The sequence below is a fragment of the Phodopus roborovskii genome, unplaced genomic scaffold, assembly GCF_943737965.1.
Source record: "Phodopus roborovskii unplaced genomic scaffold, PHOROB, whole genome shotgun sequence".
Lineage (NCBI taxonomy): Eukaryota > Metazoa > Chordata > Mammalia > Rodentia > Cricetidae > Phodopus > Phodopus roborovskii.
Genome location: NW_026126636.1, coordinates 10,525,591 through 10,542,186, shown reverse-complemented (window position 1 = coordinate 10,542,186; position 16,596 = coordinate 10,525,591). Strand labels below are relative to the sequence as shown.

The 16,596-nt window shown below is 45.3% G+C and overlaps 1 protein-coding gene across 1 annotated transcript; it reads right to left on the bottom strand.

The window, feature by feature from the left end:
- Positions 1–10,339: 10,339 nt before the first annotated feature.
- Positions 10,340–16,390, bottom strand: LOC127238943 (pregnancy-specific glycoprotein 22). The gene is made up of 5 exons (XM_051207719.1): positions 16,323–16,390; positions 14,669–15,028; positions 13,527–13,886; positions 11,633–11,992; positions 10,340–10,623 (listed from the first exon to the last, which is right to left on the bottom strand). Exons 1-5 carry the CDS (start codon positions 16,384–16,386, stop codon positions 10,340–10,342), a joined length of 1,428 nt encoding a protein of 475 aa, XP_051063676.1. The 5' UTR covers positions 16,387–16,390.
- Between the last annotated feature and the right edge of the window lie 206 nt (positions 16,391–16,596).

Sequence of the window (16,596 nt, the reverse complement as noted above, 5' to 3'; positions counted from 1 at the left end):
TGGTAGTGGTGGGATTATGTGTGGATTTTACCCCATTTTTCTTTTGGCTGATGGTAAAGTGAAATTATCTATTGCCTACGTTTTTGTGGGTGTGGTTGGCTTCTTTTGGTTGGATTTTTCCTTCCAGAACTTTCTGTAGGTCTGGATTAGTTGATATGTATTGTTTAAATCTGGTTTTATCAAGGAATGTCTTGGTTTCTCCATCTATAGTGATTGAAAGCTTTGCTGGGTATAGTAGTCTGGATTGGCATCTGTGGTTGTTTTGTGTTGGTAGAATATCTATCCAGGACCTTCTGGCCTTCAGAGTTTCCATGAAGAACTTGAGTGTAATTCTTTGCCTTTGTATGTTATTTGGCCTTTTTCACTTGCTGCTCTTAATATTCTGTCTTTATTCTATATGCTTGGTGTTATGGTTATTATGTGACAATGGGACTTTTTGTGGTATACTCTATTTGGTGTTCTGTAAGCTTTTTGTACTTTCATTAGCATGTCTCATCAGGATTGGAAAGTATTCTTCTATGATTTTGTTGAATATATTTTTTGTACCTTTGAGTTCAGTTTCTTTACTTTCTTCTGTACATATTATTCTTGGTTTGGCCTTTTCATGGTGCCCCATATTTCTTGAATATTTTGTGTTATGGATTTGTTGAGCTTCAGATTTTCTGTGGTCAATGAATCTATTTCTCCTATTGTATCTTCAATACCTGATATTCTCTCTTCCATCTCTTGTACTCTGTTGGCTATTCCTGCATCTGTAGTTCCTCATCGTTTACCCAGCTTTTTCATTTCCAGCATTCCCTCACACTGTGTCCTTTTATTGCCTCTGTTTCAGCTATCAAACCTTGTACTGTTTGAATTATTTCTTGCAATTTTTGGTTTGTCTTTTCTTCCATTTCTTTAAAGAATTTTCTCATTTCCTATTTTAGGACCTCTGTCATCTTCACAAAGTTGATTTTAGGGTTGTTCTCTTCTGCTTCATCTGTGTTGGGATGGATACTCAGGTCTTGCTGGTGTGGAGTCCCTAGACTCGGGGGTGTCATATTGATCTGTTACTGAATGGGTTTTTATACTTTCATCTACCCATCCCTTCTTCCATTGCGACTAGTGGGGTTTCTCCCTCTCCTGGTGGGTACAAGACCAAGGTTCTCTTTTAGTGGGTGCAAGAAGGTCCAATATTCTGATGTCTCTCCTCTTCCAGAGGATGGAGGTGGGACTATGGTGCTGGCATATTCTGGATGGGCTGGTCCACTGGGATAGGTTACTCTGTGCACAGTCTCCAGTGCTCAGGACTCTCAGAGCAGGGCACTGGAAGGCAGGAAAAAAATTCTGGCAGACTCTGGATAGATCAGTAGTCCACCTGGGTGGGCTCCCCTGTGCATGCAAAGGATCACCAGCCTATAATTCACACTGCCAGAGAAACTAGGATACAAGAAGGGATCTAAGATATTCATACAAGGTCCCTCACAGAAGGGGAAAGAAACAAGACCTCCTGACCATATTTGGAGGGGGGCAGTGAGTGGAGTGGGAGCTAGGAGAAAGAGAAGGGGATGAGAGGAAAGCATGTGGAACTAGGATGACTGAGTCAGGAGAGGACTAGAGGAGAGAGAAAAAAGAGAGATAGCATACCATAAAAGAGGGAGTCATTATAGGTTTGAAGAGAAAATTGACTCCAGAGAAATGTCCAGAGACCTACAAGGATGACCCCAACTAACAATCTGAGAAACACAAAAGGCTACCTTAAATGCCCTTCCCTGATAGTGAGATTGATGATAACTTATTTGCCACCATGGAGCCCTCATCTAGTAGCTGATGGAAACAGAAGCAGACACCCACAGCTAAACACTGAGCTGAACTCCTGGAATCCAGTTGCAAAGAGGGAGGAGTCATAAGAAAATGGTGGCAAAACCAGGCTACAGAAACCCACAGGGACAACTGACCTTAACAAGGGTGAGTTCATGGACCCCAGACTGAGAGCTGGGAAAGCAGCATTGGACTGACTCAGACCTCCTGAATGGGTCTCAGTTAGAAGGGCTGGGAGGTCTAAGGGACCTCTGACAGTGGAACCAGGATGTATCCCTGGTATATGGAAGGATTTTGGATACACATTCTCCATGGAGGGATACTCCCTTAGTCTGGAGGGAGTGGGGGTGGGGACTAGACCCTACTCCAAATGACTTGACAGATTTTGATGATTTCTCCTGGAAGGCAGGAGTGGGGGAAATTGTATGGGAGGGGAGTTGTGGGCATGGGAGGGAGAGGGAACTGGGATCGTATGTAAAATAAGGTGTGTGTGTGTGTGTGTGTGTGTGTGTGTGTGTGTGTGTGACTCTGCCTGGAAGGGACAAGTGTGTTTGGCAGATCTCAGCTAGGGATATGAAATGCTATCTTTCTCCATATGAGACAATTGTTACTAATATCAAGAATATAAGGCCAATCATCCAAAAGACTCCTTCTCTGGAGAGTATGCTGAGGTGCAATCAGAGACAGATGTTGTTTTAAATCAATGACTATCTGAGCAGAGAACCCTGTGTTAGATGCACGATCTTTTATAAGGTACAAAGCAAAGCCCTGTCCTTGCCTTTTGGGAGTAGTGACAGTGACATGCCATAAAACACATGATTTCCTTTACAGTAGGTGGGCGGGGGAGTCCTGGAATTTGGCAAGATTCTCCAGAGGTCAGTACTTCAGTGCTAGAGTCAAATCTAACTCTCCATTAGTTTTCTCGTCATAGAACAGACATCTCCTCAAGCTGATGATGGACAAGATTAGCGTCTGTGAAAAACAGCTGCTCCTGCTCCACACACACCTGAGAAGGCCGCCAGGGTGAGGACACTGGATACGTGACTGTACGCAGACAACTTCTCTGTCACCCATGGCCTGTGGGACAGATGACCACACTGTGTCTCTCTCCCAGTGACAGCACACATTGTCAATGAATATTTGCCATGGTGATAAGGTAACCTCAAATATAAACATGGCCCTGACACTGGGACAGAACAGCTATCCAGATCATCACTTGCCTACAGGAGAAAATTTGCTAGACTTAGTTCCTGAGGATGTGGAGTCATCCAGAAGACCTCTGGCTGCTGCCTGTACCCTTGGGGATCCTCACAGTCCTGTAACACCTCGTAAGCCTACAGAACAGTTTGTTAACAGTGTGAGCACCAGTGAGGCTGGATTCTCCATGCTGAGTCTCAGAAGGAGATGCCCAGGAGATTAGTGGATGGTCAGGGACTGTGTGGAAGCCCCTGTAGCTGGAGTTAGGTGAGGCTTTAAAGCATCTTCACATAGGTACTGGGAACTGAACTCAGGTACTCAGCAAGATCAACGTGTGCTACTAAACATTGAGACATCTTCCCAAGCCTCCTTCCTCAATTTCTTCTTTATTTCCTTTGTGGTTCCAGTCAAACCCTGAATTCACCTTCTACATGCCAGTCTGCTTCCTTGTCCATTGCAATTATGGCTTTGTGAGGACAGAATGTCCCTGCTGTATTGGGATGTTACAGTGCTTGGTAAAATCTCATACTCCTGGGAACAAATGAATTAATGAATGATAATTTGAAGGAATCTCATGTTGGTAGATAACAAGATAGGCTAATATCAGATTTTGACATTAAATTTGAAGTTACTTATGAATTTATACATGTGGAAAGAGGTGGGGAGAGAGAAAGGATGTGTTTACCCGTGCATACCTCAGTGCATGGGTAAGAAAATGCTACTGTACATATATTGAGGTTAGACTATAAGAGGTAATTGGTTCTCTAACTCCATGAAGTTGAATCTGAGAATTGAAATCAGCATGTCAGCCTTGACAGCAAGTGCCTTTACCCACTGAACCATCTTCTTGACCCACCCTGCTCTGATTTATAAGTTTTCCATAAATAGTGTCCAGTGAGAATAAACATTGATTTTAAAAAGAATAATGTGACTCCTCCTTCCCTTACTGTTTCCTGCTCACCAAGGGCTTCCTGATACTAAACCTCTATCCCTTTCTGTTCTTACCTTTTGGGCTGTGAGAACAAAACCCCTAGTCTCCTTTAAAGCTCATATCTTAGAAGACTTCAGGGCAGGGATACTCTGAGTTTCCCTCCTACAATCTACTGTGAAGACACGGTCTCTACAACGTTGTCAGGACACAGGTATAAGGCTTCAGGCCAGGGTCCCACAGCCTTAGTCAGGCCCCAACTCCTGCAGCTCACACTAGGACAGAGTGCAGGAGCTGTCTCTGCTCTGACCCAGATGCTTTCAGGTTGCAACACCTGGCTCCTCCGTGGTCCTTACAATACACTGAGCTAAAAACATGGTATGACCTTCCTTTAGCACCGGGGATTGGGAGAAGACTGCTCAGTGGTGCTGCCTAGAAATGGGGACTGTTACCAGAAGACATCCCTTCATGATCATGACCATGGCAGCGATTACTTGTCCTCTTGCTCTCCCTAGCTCTTGCTCTCCATAGTTCCCTTTTGTTTTCACTCATTTTTAGAGATTTTTAAGACATTTTTAGAATTATATATATATATATATATATATATATATATATTATTTTTCCTTACTTTTTCTTTTTTATATTTATTATTTCTTTTAATTTTACATATCGATCCCAGTCCCCTCTCCAGCCCTCCCTCCCATGCCCCCTGACCCCCTTCCCATACCATTCCTCCCACTCCACAGGGAGGGTGATGCCTTCCAAGAGGGATCATCAAAATCTGTCAAGTCATTCGGGAAAAGGACTAGGCCCTTCCTCCTGACTCTAGGCTAAGGGAGTATCCCTCAATGGGGAATGTGCTCCTAAAGCCCTTTCGTGCACCAGGGATACATCCTGGTTCCACTGTCAGAGGTCCCTTAGACTGCCCAGGCCTTCTAACTGAGACCCACGTTCAGGGGTCTGAGTCAGTCCCATGCTGGATTCCCAGCTATCAGTCTGGGGGTCCATGAGATCCCCTTGTTCAGGTCAGCTGTCTCTGTGGGTTTCTGTAGCCTGGTCTTGACCTCTTTTTTTTATCACTCCTCCCTCTCTGCAACTGGATTCCAGTTCAGCTCAGTGTTTAGCTGTGGGTGTCTGCTTCTGTTTCCATCAGCTACTAGATGAGGGCTCTATGATGGCATGTAAGTTAGTTATCAATCTCATTGTCAGGGAAGGGCATTTAGGTAAGCACCTTCACTGTTGTTCAGATGGCTAGTTGGGGTCATCCTTGTAGGTCTCTGAACATTTCTCTAGAGTCAATTTTCTCTTCAATCCTATAATGGCTTCCTCTACTATGGTATCCCTTTTATTTAACTCTCGTCTATTCATCCCCTAACTCAATATTCCTGGTCCCACATGTTGTCCTCTCCTCCCCTTCTCTTTCTCCTAGCCCCCTCTCCACTCACTGCCCCCCACTCCCAATGTGCTCAGGAGATATTGCCCATTTCCCCTTCTGTGAGGGACCTTGTATGAATCTCTTAGGTTCCTCCTTTACCCCACTGTCTCTGGTGTTGTGAATTATAGGCTGGTGATCCTTTGCTCTATGTCTGAAATCCATATATGAGTGAGTACATACCATGTTCCTCTTTTTGTGACTGGGTTACCTCGCTCAGGATGGTTTCTTTGAGTTCTATCCATTTGCCTGTGATTCTATTGCTTTTTGTTTTAGAATTTCCCACATGCTTACTGTATTTATATCATTTGCTTGCCTCAGTTTCACCCTCTTCCACCTCCCATGCCTTCCACTCTCTATCTCTATCTCTCAAATTCAAAATTGTGACTCTTTTATAATTACTGATATTATTAATATACTCTTATTTTGGAAAACTAATAAATAACTATAATAAGCTGGGCCCATTTAGTATTGCTCATGTGTACATCTGTTTATAGCTGACCATTTGGAATTGGATAATCTATCAGAGGCTCATCAATGGAGAAAACTGATTTTCCCTCAGCACTCATTAACTGCTGTAGCTCTTTACTTTGGGTGGAGCCCGGAGGGATTTTCTCATCCGTGGTGGCCTGAAAGATTGTGTTGTCAGTGTTTAGGTCTTGTTTGGACAGCCACGTATTTGAGAATTTTTGGGTGCAGCTTCCTTGTCATATATAGAACACACAACCTCACAGTAAACATCCTGGTCCTCTGATTCCTTTTTTTTTTTTTTAATCTTTTTTTATTTTATTTTATCATTTTATTTTATATAACAAAGTCCAATTAAATGAAAACAAACATTTATACACAATATTTGGGAATTTGGGCGTCGTTCTTTCCAAACTACTTCCTGCTGGTAAGGGGCGCTGTCTTGGGGGATTCTAAGAAGATTCAGATATCCTGGCTGTAGTCTGTAAGGCTGCTTTGTCCAGCTGTTTTGAATGTAGGATCACCTGGTACTCCGTTTCAGGCGGTCTGGCGTGATCAAACCACATTAGTCTGGAAGGAATCCACATCTTTTCATTTTGTGTGGAAACAAAAATAGAAATCTTTTTCCCCAGTAACTTGTCATTGAACTTAAATTTTGGAGTCAAAGCATTTTTTTAATTTAATTTATTATTTTGCATGTCGATCCCAGTTCCCTCTCCCTCCCTCCCTCCTTCCCTCCCTTTTACCCTCTCTGCCCTCTCACATGCACTCTAACCACCCTCCCCTCCCATCCCCCACCCCAATTCCATATGTAGGGGAATGCCATCCAGTTGGGGTCATGTAGATCTGACAGGTCCTGTGAAGTAGGGACTAGGGCTTCTCTCCTGTCTCTAGATTAAGGCAGTTATCCCTCCATGGGGGATATGTTCGCAAAGTCCTTTTATACACCAGGGATACATCCTGGCTCCACTGTCTGAGGTCTCTTAGACTGCTCAGTCCTTCTGGCTGAGACCCATATTCAGGGGGGCCTGATTCAGTCCCATGCTGGCTTCCCAGCTATCAGTCTAGTGGCCATTAGCTCCTCCTTGTTCAGGTAAGCCGTCTGTATGTGTTTCTGCCGGATGGTCTTGTCCTCTCCATCTGCATCTGGGTTCTAGTTCGACTCAGTGTTTATGTATGGGTGTTTGATCCTGTTTTCAACAGGCATTAGTTGAGGGCTCCATGGAGAAGTTAGTTGTTGATCTCACTCTCCGGAAAGGGCATTTATGATAGCCTTTCCAGGGAAGCTCAAATTGTTAATTGGGAGCAGTCTTGTAGTTCTCTAGACCTTTCTTTGTGTTCAATTTTATCTTCAAACCAATATTGGCTCCCTCTTTATGTTCTCTCTCTCTGTCTCTGTCTGTCTGTCTATCTGTCTCTCTCTCTCTCTCTCTCTCTCTCTCTCTCTCTCTCTCTCTCTTTCCTATCTTCTATTCCTAACCAGGCTCAATCTTCCTGGTCGCGCATGTTTTCCTTTCCTCCCCCTCATTTTCTCCTACTTCTCTCTCCATTCGCTGTCCTCCCCCACTTCACCTGAACCAGGATATCTGAATCTTCTTCGAATCCCCCAAGACAGCGCCCCTTACCAGCAGGAAGTAGTTTGGAAAGAACGACGCCCAAATTCCCAAATATTGTTTATAAATGTTTGTTTTCATTTAATTGGACTTTGTTATATAAAATTAAATAAAATAAAATAAACCCTAAAAAAATAAAAAAAAAAAGAAAAGAAAAGAAATACACCTCAACTTCAAAGGCCGATACTACCTCAGAGTAAAAGTTGGGAAAAGATCTTCCAATAAAATGGACCCAAGAAACCAGCTGGTGTAGCTATCCTAATATCTAGGATAAGTCCTGGAAAAGTCCAGCAGGACAAAGTCTCAATTCTGAACATCTATGCCCCAAATAAAAAGGCACCCACATTAGTAAAAGAAACCCTACTAAAACTCAAAGCTCACATAAAACTTCACACACTCATAGTGGGAGACTTCAACACCACACTCTCACCACTAGGCAGGACCACCAGAGAGAAACTTAACAAAGAAACAAACAAACAGAAGTTAGTCGTGTCCCAGTTGGGTTTAACAGATATGTATAAAACATCCCATCCAAACACAAAAGAATAGAGAGCTTGTTTGGAAGTTCTAGCAGGGGAACCCAGCTACTCTATTCGGGGAAGGTCGTCCTCTTCGACGAGCGCACACCTTCGGGAGGGACACACATGGAGTGTTGAGGGAGGAAGGGGACACCTGCCTAGCCAGCCAGATCAGCCTAATCGACCCAGGCAATCAATGGGGTGACAGATGTCCCAGCCAGATCGCCCTCACATAGTAGAGGGAGCCATTATAGGATTGAAGAGAAAAGTGACTCTAGAGAAATGTCCAGAGACCTACAAGGATGACCCCAACTAGCTATCTGAACAACAGTGAAGGTGCTTACCTAAATGCCCTTCCCTGACAATGAGATTGATAACTAACTTACATGCCATCATAGAGCCCTCATCTAGTAGCTGATGGAAACAGAAGCAGACACCCACAGCTAAACACTGAGCTGAACTGGAATCCAGTTGCAGAGAGGGAGGAGTGATAAAAAAAAAAGAGGTCAAGACCAGGCTGCAGAAACTCACAGAGACAGCTGATCTGAACAAGGGGGAGCTAATGGACGCCAGACTGATAGCTGGGAAACCAGCATTGGACCAACTCAGACCCCCTGAACATGGGTCTCAGTTAGAAGGCCTGGGCAGTCTAAGAGACCTCTGACAGTGGAACCAGGATGTATCCCTGGTGCACAAAAGGACTTTGGGAGCACATTCCCCATGGAGGGATACTCCCTTAGCCGAGAGGCAGGAGGGAGTACCTAGACCCTTCTCCAAATGACTTGACAGATTTTGATAATCCCTCCTGGAAGGTATCATCCTCCCTGTGGAGTGGGGGGAGATGGGATGGGAGTGGGGAGAGGGAACTGGGATTGATATGTAAAATAAGAAGGATATATATATATAATATATATGGATATATATATATATATATATATATCCACAAAAGAATATACCTTCTCAGCTCCATATAGAACCTTCTCTAAAATCAACCACATACTTGGCAACATACCAAACCTCAACAGATACCTTAAATAACCTTCTCTGATAGTGAGATTGAGAACTGTCTTATATACCATCCTAGAGCCTTCATCCAGAACCTGATGGAAACAGAAGCAGACACCCACAGCTGAACAGTGAGCTGAATTCCTGGAATCCAGCTGCAGAGAGGGAGGAGTGATGAGCAAAGGGGTCAAGACCAGGCTGCAGAAACCCACAGAGACAGCTGACCTGATACGTGCCTAGCCTAATAGTCATCAGAGAGGCACCAGCCAGCATGTATGACAGCAGATTCAGAGACAGCCAGCCAAACACTTGGCGGCAGCAGGAGAACCCCACAGAAAGAATGGACTAAAGAACCGGAGTGGACAAGGACCCTGTGAAAAGTTGGAACACAGTATCAATTGAGCATGGATTATAAACCATCAGGGAAACTGAGGTGATGATCGGGGACTTTGCATGGGTTTCAGCTAGGGACTCTGCACATTAGTTATAGTAATGTGGATGGGTATTCTTGTGGAACTCCAAACAGCGGGTATGGGGGACATCTCTGATTCCTATTGTTCCTACTGGGTTGCCCCGCCCAACTCCGATACAAGGACTGTGTGTGGCAAGTCTACTATAACTTGCTGTGCCATGTTCTGTGGATATGCCTGGGAGGTCTGCTCATTGTTTTGAAACAGAAGAGAAGTTGATCAGAGGTAGAGGGCAAGTGGGGGTTAGGGAAGACAGGAGGGGAGGGAAACTGGTTGGGATAAAACATCTGAGAAGAAAATGGGAAGGGGAATATACATTAACAGGAGAGCACGTATGTGCAGGACTCCACTGTGAATGCCATCCTGAAGTTGGAAACAGTATGATCTGCCATGACGTGAAGGATGTTTTTTCTTCATCAAACGGCGGGTCAAAGCTATCCAGAAGCCAGCCATGTCCACAGTGAAACATGGGCAGACCCCTCTCCTGCCACACTTTCTCACTTCACACGGGTGAATGGCGTGCAGGCAGCATTGGGCTTAGGTAAATTAGTTAGACAGGGACTGTACTGGAGCATGTGAGGGGATGTTTTTCTCTATGCAAACAATGCACCATTTTCACGGCAGACTCGCAGTGAGGGATCCTGAAATAAGTTCACATGAATTCTGAGGTATATTTGAACCACAGCCTAAGCTCTTAAGACCTTTGACTCTTGTTTACAATATTGATGTCTTTATTTTCATTTTAAGACAGCCTCCCTTTAAACCCTGGCCTTCCCTTGTGCACATGTGAATCCCAGGGTTATAGGCACCAGTCACCATGCTGGCTGTACCTGGGTAGTAACTTTTCTCTACTTTGTACCCAACTGATAAAAACTACTGCCCCCACTCTGCAGTAGGACGAGAAGAAGTCACTCGTTCATCATAGCCAGGCTGACTGGAAGGCTGGTCTTCATACTGAACTGGTTGGAGACCTCACACTTGTACTCTCCAGCATCTCCTCTCTTCACAGGATCTATTTTGAGTCCACACTTTGTTGGGGACAGAACTGTCCTCTCTGTGAGCTGCAGAGTCTTGTTATTGAAGATCCAACGGATGGAGATGTCAGTATCAGGTGAAGCGCAGGTGAAGACCACAGACCTACGTCCTGCAACTGTGGTATCGGTGATTCGCACTAAGGGCCGTGTCACATACTCTGTAAAGGAACAGAGGAGGGTACCAAATGACAGGCATCCACGATGTTCAACCAGGCCCTCTTCGTTCCGTACTTTACAAATTTCGAGGGGGGCAGGATTTACAGCCCTGACTATAGACATAGATTGTGCTATGGATCTGCCACCCAGGGACTGTGTGACCCTGATTCAGGCACTGCGCCTCAGTTTTTCTATAATGGGACACACAGTGAATGGTCATTGCTGTGTCCATGGGATAAGCTTGGTTATGAGCAATGATTTGACCTTGGGGTGGGGAGCTGCTCACATCAGCAACGTCTGTCACTATTTAGTTGCAGAAGAAAAGTTCCTAGGCTGGAACCCCGAGGTGAAAAAGGCATCTACAGCAGCTGCCTCCTCTGTTTCTACCCTTGTTGCATTGACCTTCCTGTGAAGTCTCATAAACCCACCAGAACAAGAGGCTAATGGCCGGGATATCTGCCCACTGAGCCTCAGGAGAAGGAGATACACAGGTGGCTACCTAACTGCAGCTGTCATGGCAGTATACAGCTGGTTCTACATTCTATGGGATAGTCAGTTCCATGACTTGAACAATCAATAAAGCCTTGTTCCCTGTGGGCTCAGACAGACAATCTAAACAAACGGTTATAAAAGAGAAAAAAAAAAAAAAACTCCAACATCACCTTGATTCCAGCCAGTGGAAGAGTTTTGGAGTCAGAGTTTCCAGGCACTCTCTGTGAGGACCCCAAGGCTTTATCAGCCAGGGACTGCCTGACTCCTACAGAGTCTTTCTGGGGACGTGTGTGAGAGCTCCAAGTGTCTACACTGAGGCTGATATCCTGGGGCTGAGTTTTCCCAGCACAAGTGAGGGGTTCTGATCTACTGCTGTTTATCTACCCTATGTGTGTCCTGCAGTAGGAGCCCACTGACACAATGCAGTGTGGGACAGATTATAGACAATCCAACCTGACAGTTCAGTGCATTAAGTGAGATAAGCCATGCCCAGCATCTAGAAACCAGAGAACCACTTACTGTTCACATAAAACTTCACATACGCCTCTTCTATTTTGAAATCTTTGTTTAAAACTGCTAGTGCATACATTCCTGCATCCTTCTTCGTGACGTTCTCGAGCAGCAGGGATCCGTTATTGTACACCGTCCCTCTATTTCTGTATTCAGGCTCCCAGGAGATGAAATGTATAATATTGCTGTATTCTACAATTTTAAGAACCTGGCCCCTATATATCGATTTGTACCAGGAAAAGGCTTGCAGATCTTCTGGAAGATTATGAACTTGTAGAAGAACGTTTTCCCCTTTAGCAACATACTGGGGCACTGGTTGGATCATGAGTTGGGAAGAAGTGAGAGGATTACAACACAGAGAAAGAGAGGCTGGAAGAGAAAAGACAAAAAAAAAAGCCATCACGTAGGTATAATTGTGCTTGGTGAAAAGACATTGACCTCCATCCTGAGCAGATGGAGTCATCACTCAGCCTAGAGTTGCAGGTGTGTATCTAACTCACTTAATGAAGTGTGGAAACATAACCTCCTCCTTTCCAACAGTGCTCCTGAAAGTGTGAGGTTCACTGCGTGGAACTGTCCCCTTGGGTGTCTACATGGCTCCCTCGCTGCCCTCAGTCAGACACTGTGCACACACTTGCACACTGGGGTTTGAGAAGATGCCTCCCCTGAACACGGCAGACCTGAAACTGTCCCTTTCTAGGCTTTTTTCTTCTGTTTCCTTTGAGGCAACACTCAACACCTGTCTTCACCTAATACATGCACTTGCTGCTATGTCAAGTAGCCTTTAGGTCTATCTTGTTTGTATTCTAACAAATAAACATTGACTGGAGATCAGAGTGCAGAGCTATCCACTAGTTAACCATAGAGGCCAGGCGGTGACGGCACACAGCTTTGTCCCAGCACTTGGAACCTCATGCCCTTGACCCAGGATTTGGGAGATGCATGCCTTTAATCCCAGCACTAGAGAGGAGGAAACAGGAAGTGATATGGCTGGGCAGAAAGAGGAATTTGAGACAGCTAAGGAGAGACGCTCACCCCCTTTTAGGTCTGATGACTTCGTAAAGATAAGAACTCTAGCGGATATCTCTACCCTCTGATCTTAAGGCAAGGTTTATTTGTTAGAGCACAAAGTATCGCTACAGGACTGGGGCTGTATGGGTCCTGGGAGGAGTCTGATCTTCAAGGCAGGCTCGGGTCTTTAAAAGGCTTGAGTATTATGCTGGCTGAGTTTATTTATTGATGCCAGTTGCATTTTGCAAGACAAGGCCTCAGTTGACAAATACACCACAAGATTGCCGTGTGCAAAACTGTAGTACATTTTTTTAAAGTGGGTGTAGATGCAAAAGTATTCAGAACAATGCAGGCAGTTAACCCCTGGGTTAGGATCCTGGGTGATATGGGAGAGCTGGCTGAGCAGCCATGAGGAGCAGGCAGTAGGAAGCACTCCTCCATGCTCTCCGTACCAGCGCCTGGATTTTGTGTGTGACACTCTCAATTTGGAGCTAATAAATGCCCCAGTTTCACATGGATGTTCCAAAACCATTGTTCCCTGTCAGCTTAGAGCGGATGTAATGGTAGAGCAGTAGAAAAACGCTCCCCTGGGTCACTTTAGTCCCACCTTGGGAAGATGACAGGACCCAGTCTGGTCTTGAGCCCCGAGAGCCTGGGCTGACTCTGACATCTCAGGCTGAGTTACTTTCCATCAAGGAAGACCTTGATGCAAGCATCGTCAGAACACGGCAGCCGCTCTATGGCCATTTGTCTCTACCAGTGCGTCCTGCACCAAGTGCTCAAGCCTTTCCCAAGGGGACACGATGCAGAGGGAGGGAAGGCTAAGCCAGCCATGACAGTCCTGTGTGTCTAAGCCCCGCCCAGCGCTGAACAGTCACCGAGAGTTACTTACTGTCCAGCTGGAGTTGCACGTGAGCCATCTCACTTGTCATATCTGTCCTCAGAATTCGTAGCGTGTACAGCCCAGGGTCTTTCTGAGTGACCCCGTGAAGCAGCAGGGATCCATCCTGGTACATCGTCTCTCTGCCGCTGTACGCAGACCCTGTCACAGGTGATTTCTTATCTGTTATATACCGGGCAATCTCCTGGGTTTTTATCACAGTCATTCCTTTGAACCAGGCGAAGGCTATAATATTCTCTGGGGGGTTGCGAACAAGTAGAAGGACACTTCCTCCTTCAGCAATGGTAGGTGGCACTGATTCAATAGTTGGCTGACCGGGGGTGGCAAACCGCCCACAGTTCCAAAGGAAAGCTAGAAGGGAAGAGAGAGATCAATATAAATGGGACTTCGTATTTGACTGGGATGAGGTCCACTGTCCCGAGCAGCTGGGTCGGCTGCTCAGACTAGGTTTGTGGGTGAATGTCTTCTTGTGCTAATTGTAGGAGGTCTGCACAGGACCTTCATGTTCTCAATGTCCCCACACTTGTCATTTCTACTATACGGCTCTCTCTCTCTCTCTCTCTCTCTCTCTCTCTCTCTCTCTCTCTCTTCAGTTGTCAACATTACCCTGGATTACTGACATTACACATCTGATCGCATTTCCAGTGGATGGTGTCGGGGTGATGCCTACCCAACCTCTTCCCCTACAGACCCTGTGCCTTCACTCTCTGGCTTTGTTGTTGTGTTCCTCTATGGGTTGTAGACAACACCTGAATCTAGCTTTCTTTATGTCAAGTCCACTCAGACTGAGGCATAAGGTCCCAGCTTGGAATTGGCACAAAAACAGACATGTAGACCAATGTAATCAAACTGAAAACTCTGATATTAATTCACATACCTACAAACACCTGATTTTGGCACAGAAGCTAAAATTATTGAATGGAAAAAAGAAAGAATCTTCAACAAACGGTGCTGGCATAACTGGATGCTGACATGTAGAAGATTGCAGATAGACTCATATCTATTACCATGCACAAACCTTAAGTTCAAATGCATCAAAGACCACAACATAAATCCAGCCACACTGAGAAGTTTCTGTGTGTCCAGTGAAATGAATCCCATCCAGCTCACAGAGTTCACAACAAATCACTTACCATGCACATGAAGGTATATAGACGTGGTTGATATGATTTTTGCACGTCTGTTGTAGGTGCGTAGGGTATAGAATCCTGTGTCCTTCTGGGTGACCTTTTCCAGCAGCAGAGATCCGTTGCGATATATGGTCTCTCTACTGCTGTACACAGGCCCTGGTCCACTTAAATTGTGGCGCAGTAAGTACATTGCAATTCCATGTTTCATGCTTCTTAGCCCTTTGAACCAGGCAAAGACTGTAAGATTTTCAGGAAGATCATGAACAAGAAAGAGGACGTTTTCTCCTTCTGCCACTTGAGATGGCATTAATTCAGTGGTCACGTGGGCAGTGGTAGACAGGTGCCAGAAGGTTAAAAAGGAGGCTAGAAGAGAATTGAGAAAAAACACCAATATTAAGCAAATGTGATCATCACCACTCAGCTTTGGTGTGGGGGGGTGCCCACCCTCCTTTGCAGACATGAGCAGCGTGACTTCCATTGACTCAGAGTGTCTGAGTGTGTCAGTCACTCTCTTAGGAATTCTCTGCTTAGCTGTCTGCCTGGTTCCCCACTCATGGTCCCGTATTCCTCCTCACATAGAGAGTCTGGTGTGAAAAGCAATGACTCTCTGAACACCACCTCTAAAGAGGCCTCAGTTTCTGACTTTTTCTCTGTTCCCTTTGTGATACTAGCCAGCCCATGGCTTCATATTTTTGATATACTGACATCAGGCCCATTTGAACCAGGGAATTATAGTTGGTTGTTTGGTTGGTTGGTTGGTTTTGGTTTGGGGTTTGGGTTTAGTTTTGGGTTTTTGAGACAGGGTTTCTCTATGTAGCTTGGATGTCCTGGAACATGCTCTGGAGACCAGACTGGCTTTGAACTCATAGAGATCAATTGCCTCTGCCTCCCAAGTGTTACGATTAAAAGCTGGAGCCACCACCACCCAGAAGAACAAGAAATTTGTAATGGTAGGATTAGTCTGACATTTTAGGAAGTTTCAGTTCTTGAAAAAAACTCAGACACAAGTGGATTAAGTAGAAAAGGAAGGAAGAAGGGATGGAGGAATGTGGCTCGATGGATTTGTCTTCATAGTTCCCAGGTTTAGAGCTTATGACAATAATAATATTCAAGTGTGAATAAGTGATTTTAGATTTACTTATAAAAATATGTGTCTCCTTGTGCACATATGAATATATATGCCACATGTCTGTGTAGGGGTGCATTGCCAGGGTGTGCAGGTGTGTGTGCAACCACATCATCTATGTGTGGAATACAATAGAACCTGCAGGAGTCTGTTCTCTCCATTAAATGTGCGAAGGATGAGTATTGGTTTCATGTTCTCATACCTTCACACACTCAGGCATCTTACTAGCCCTCCCTGTTTGATTTCTATGTGTAGGGTCATGTTGCCTGGGTTGGGAATAGATGTCTTCTGAAAACTGGAGCCAATGTAAAATACTGTGAATACAGAGAGTTTGAGGCTCTTCTCTTACCATCATCACCTCCTGTCCACTGAGAGATTCAGGCTGCTGAGCCTCTGTCCCTCACTCTGCATTCTGCACCACAACCACAAACAGAGGCCTTGAATCTTCTCTCAAGGTCCTGTCCTCTTTAGGAGACTCCAGTCTGCTTCTGAGTTTCCCTCCTCACACAGGCAGAAAATGGTTGCCCTTACCTGTAAGCAGAAGCCCCTGCCAGGGGGTAGACCCCTTGCAGAGAAGCACAGAGGACCCCTCCATCAATCTTCTCCCTTGCTGTCCTGCCTCTGAGGAGAAGAGCCTCAGCTCCAACACAGAACTTAGGATCTGGTGTTCTTCCTTCTGGGCTGAGACACTTCCCAGAGAGAAGTGCGTGCCAGGATCCAATGGGCTGTGAGCAATGGGGCCTGAGTCCAAGGCACTGCTCAACCCTTCCAATCTCAGTGCTGCCCCTCATCCGCACAACTTCCC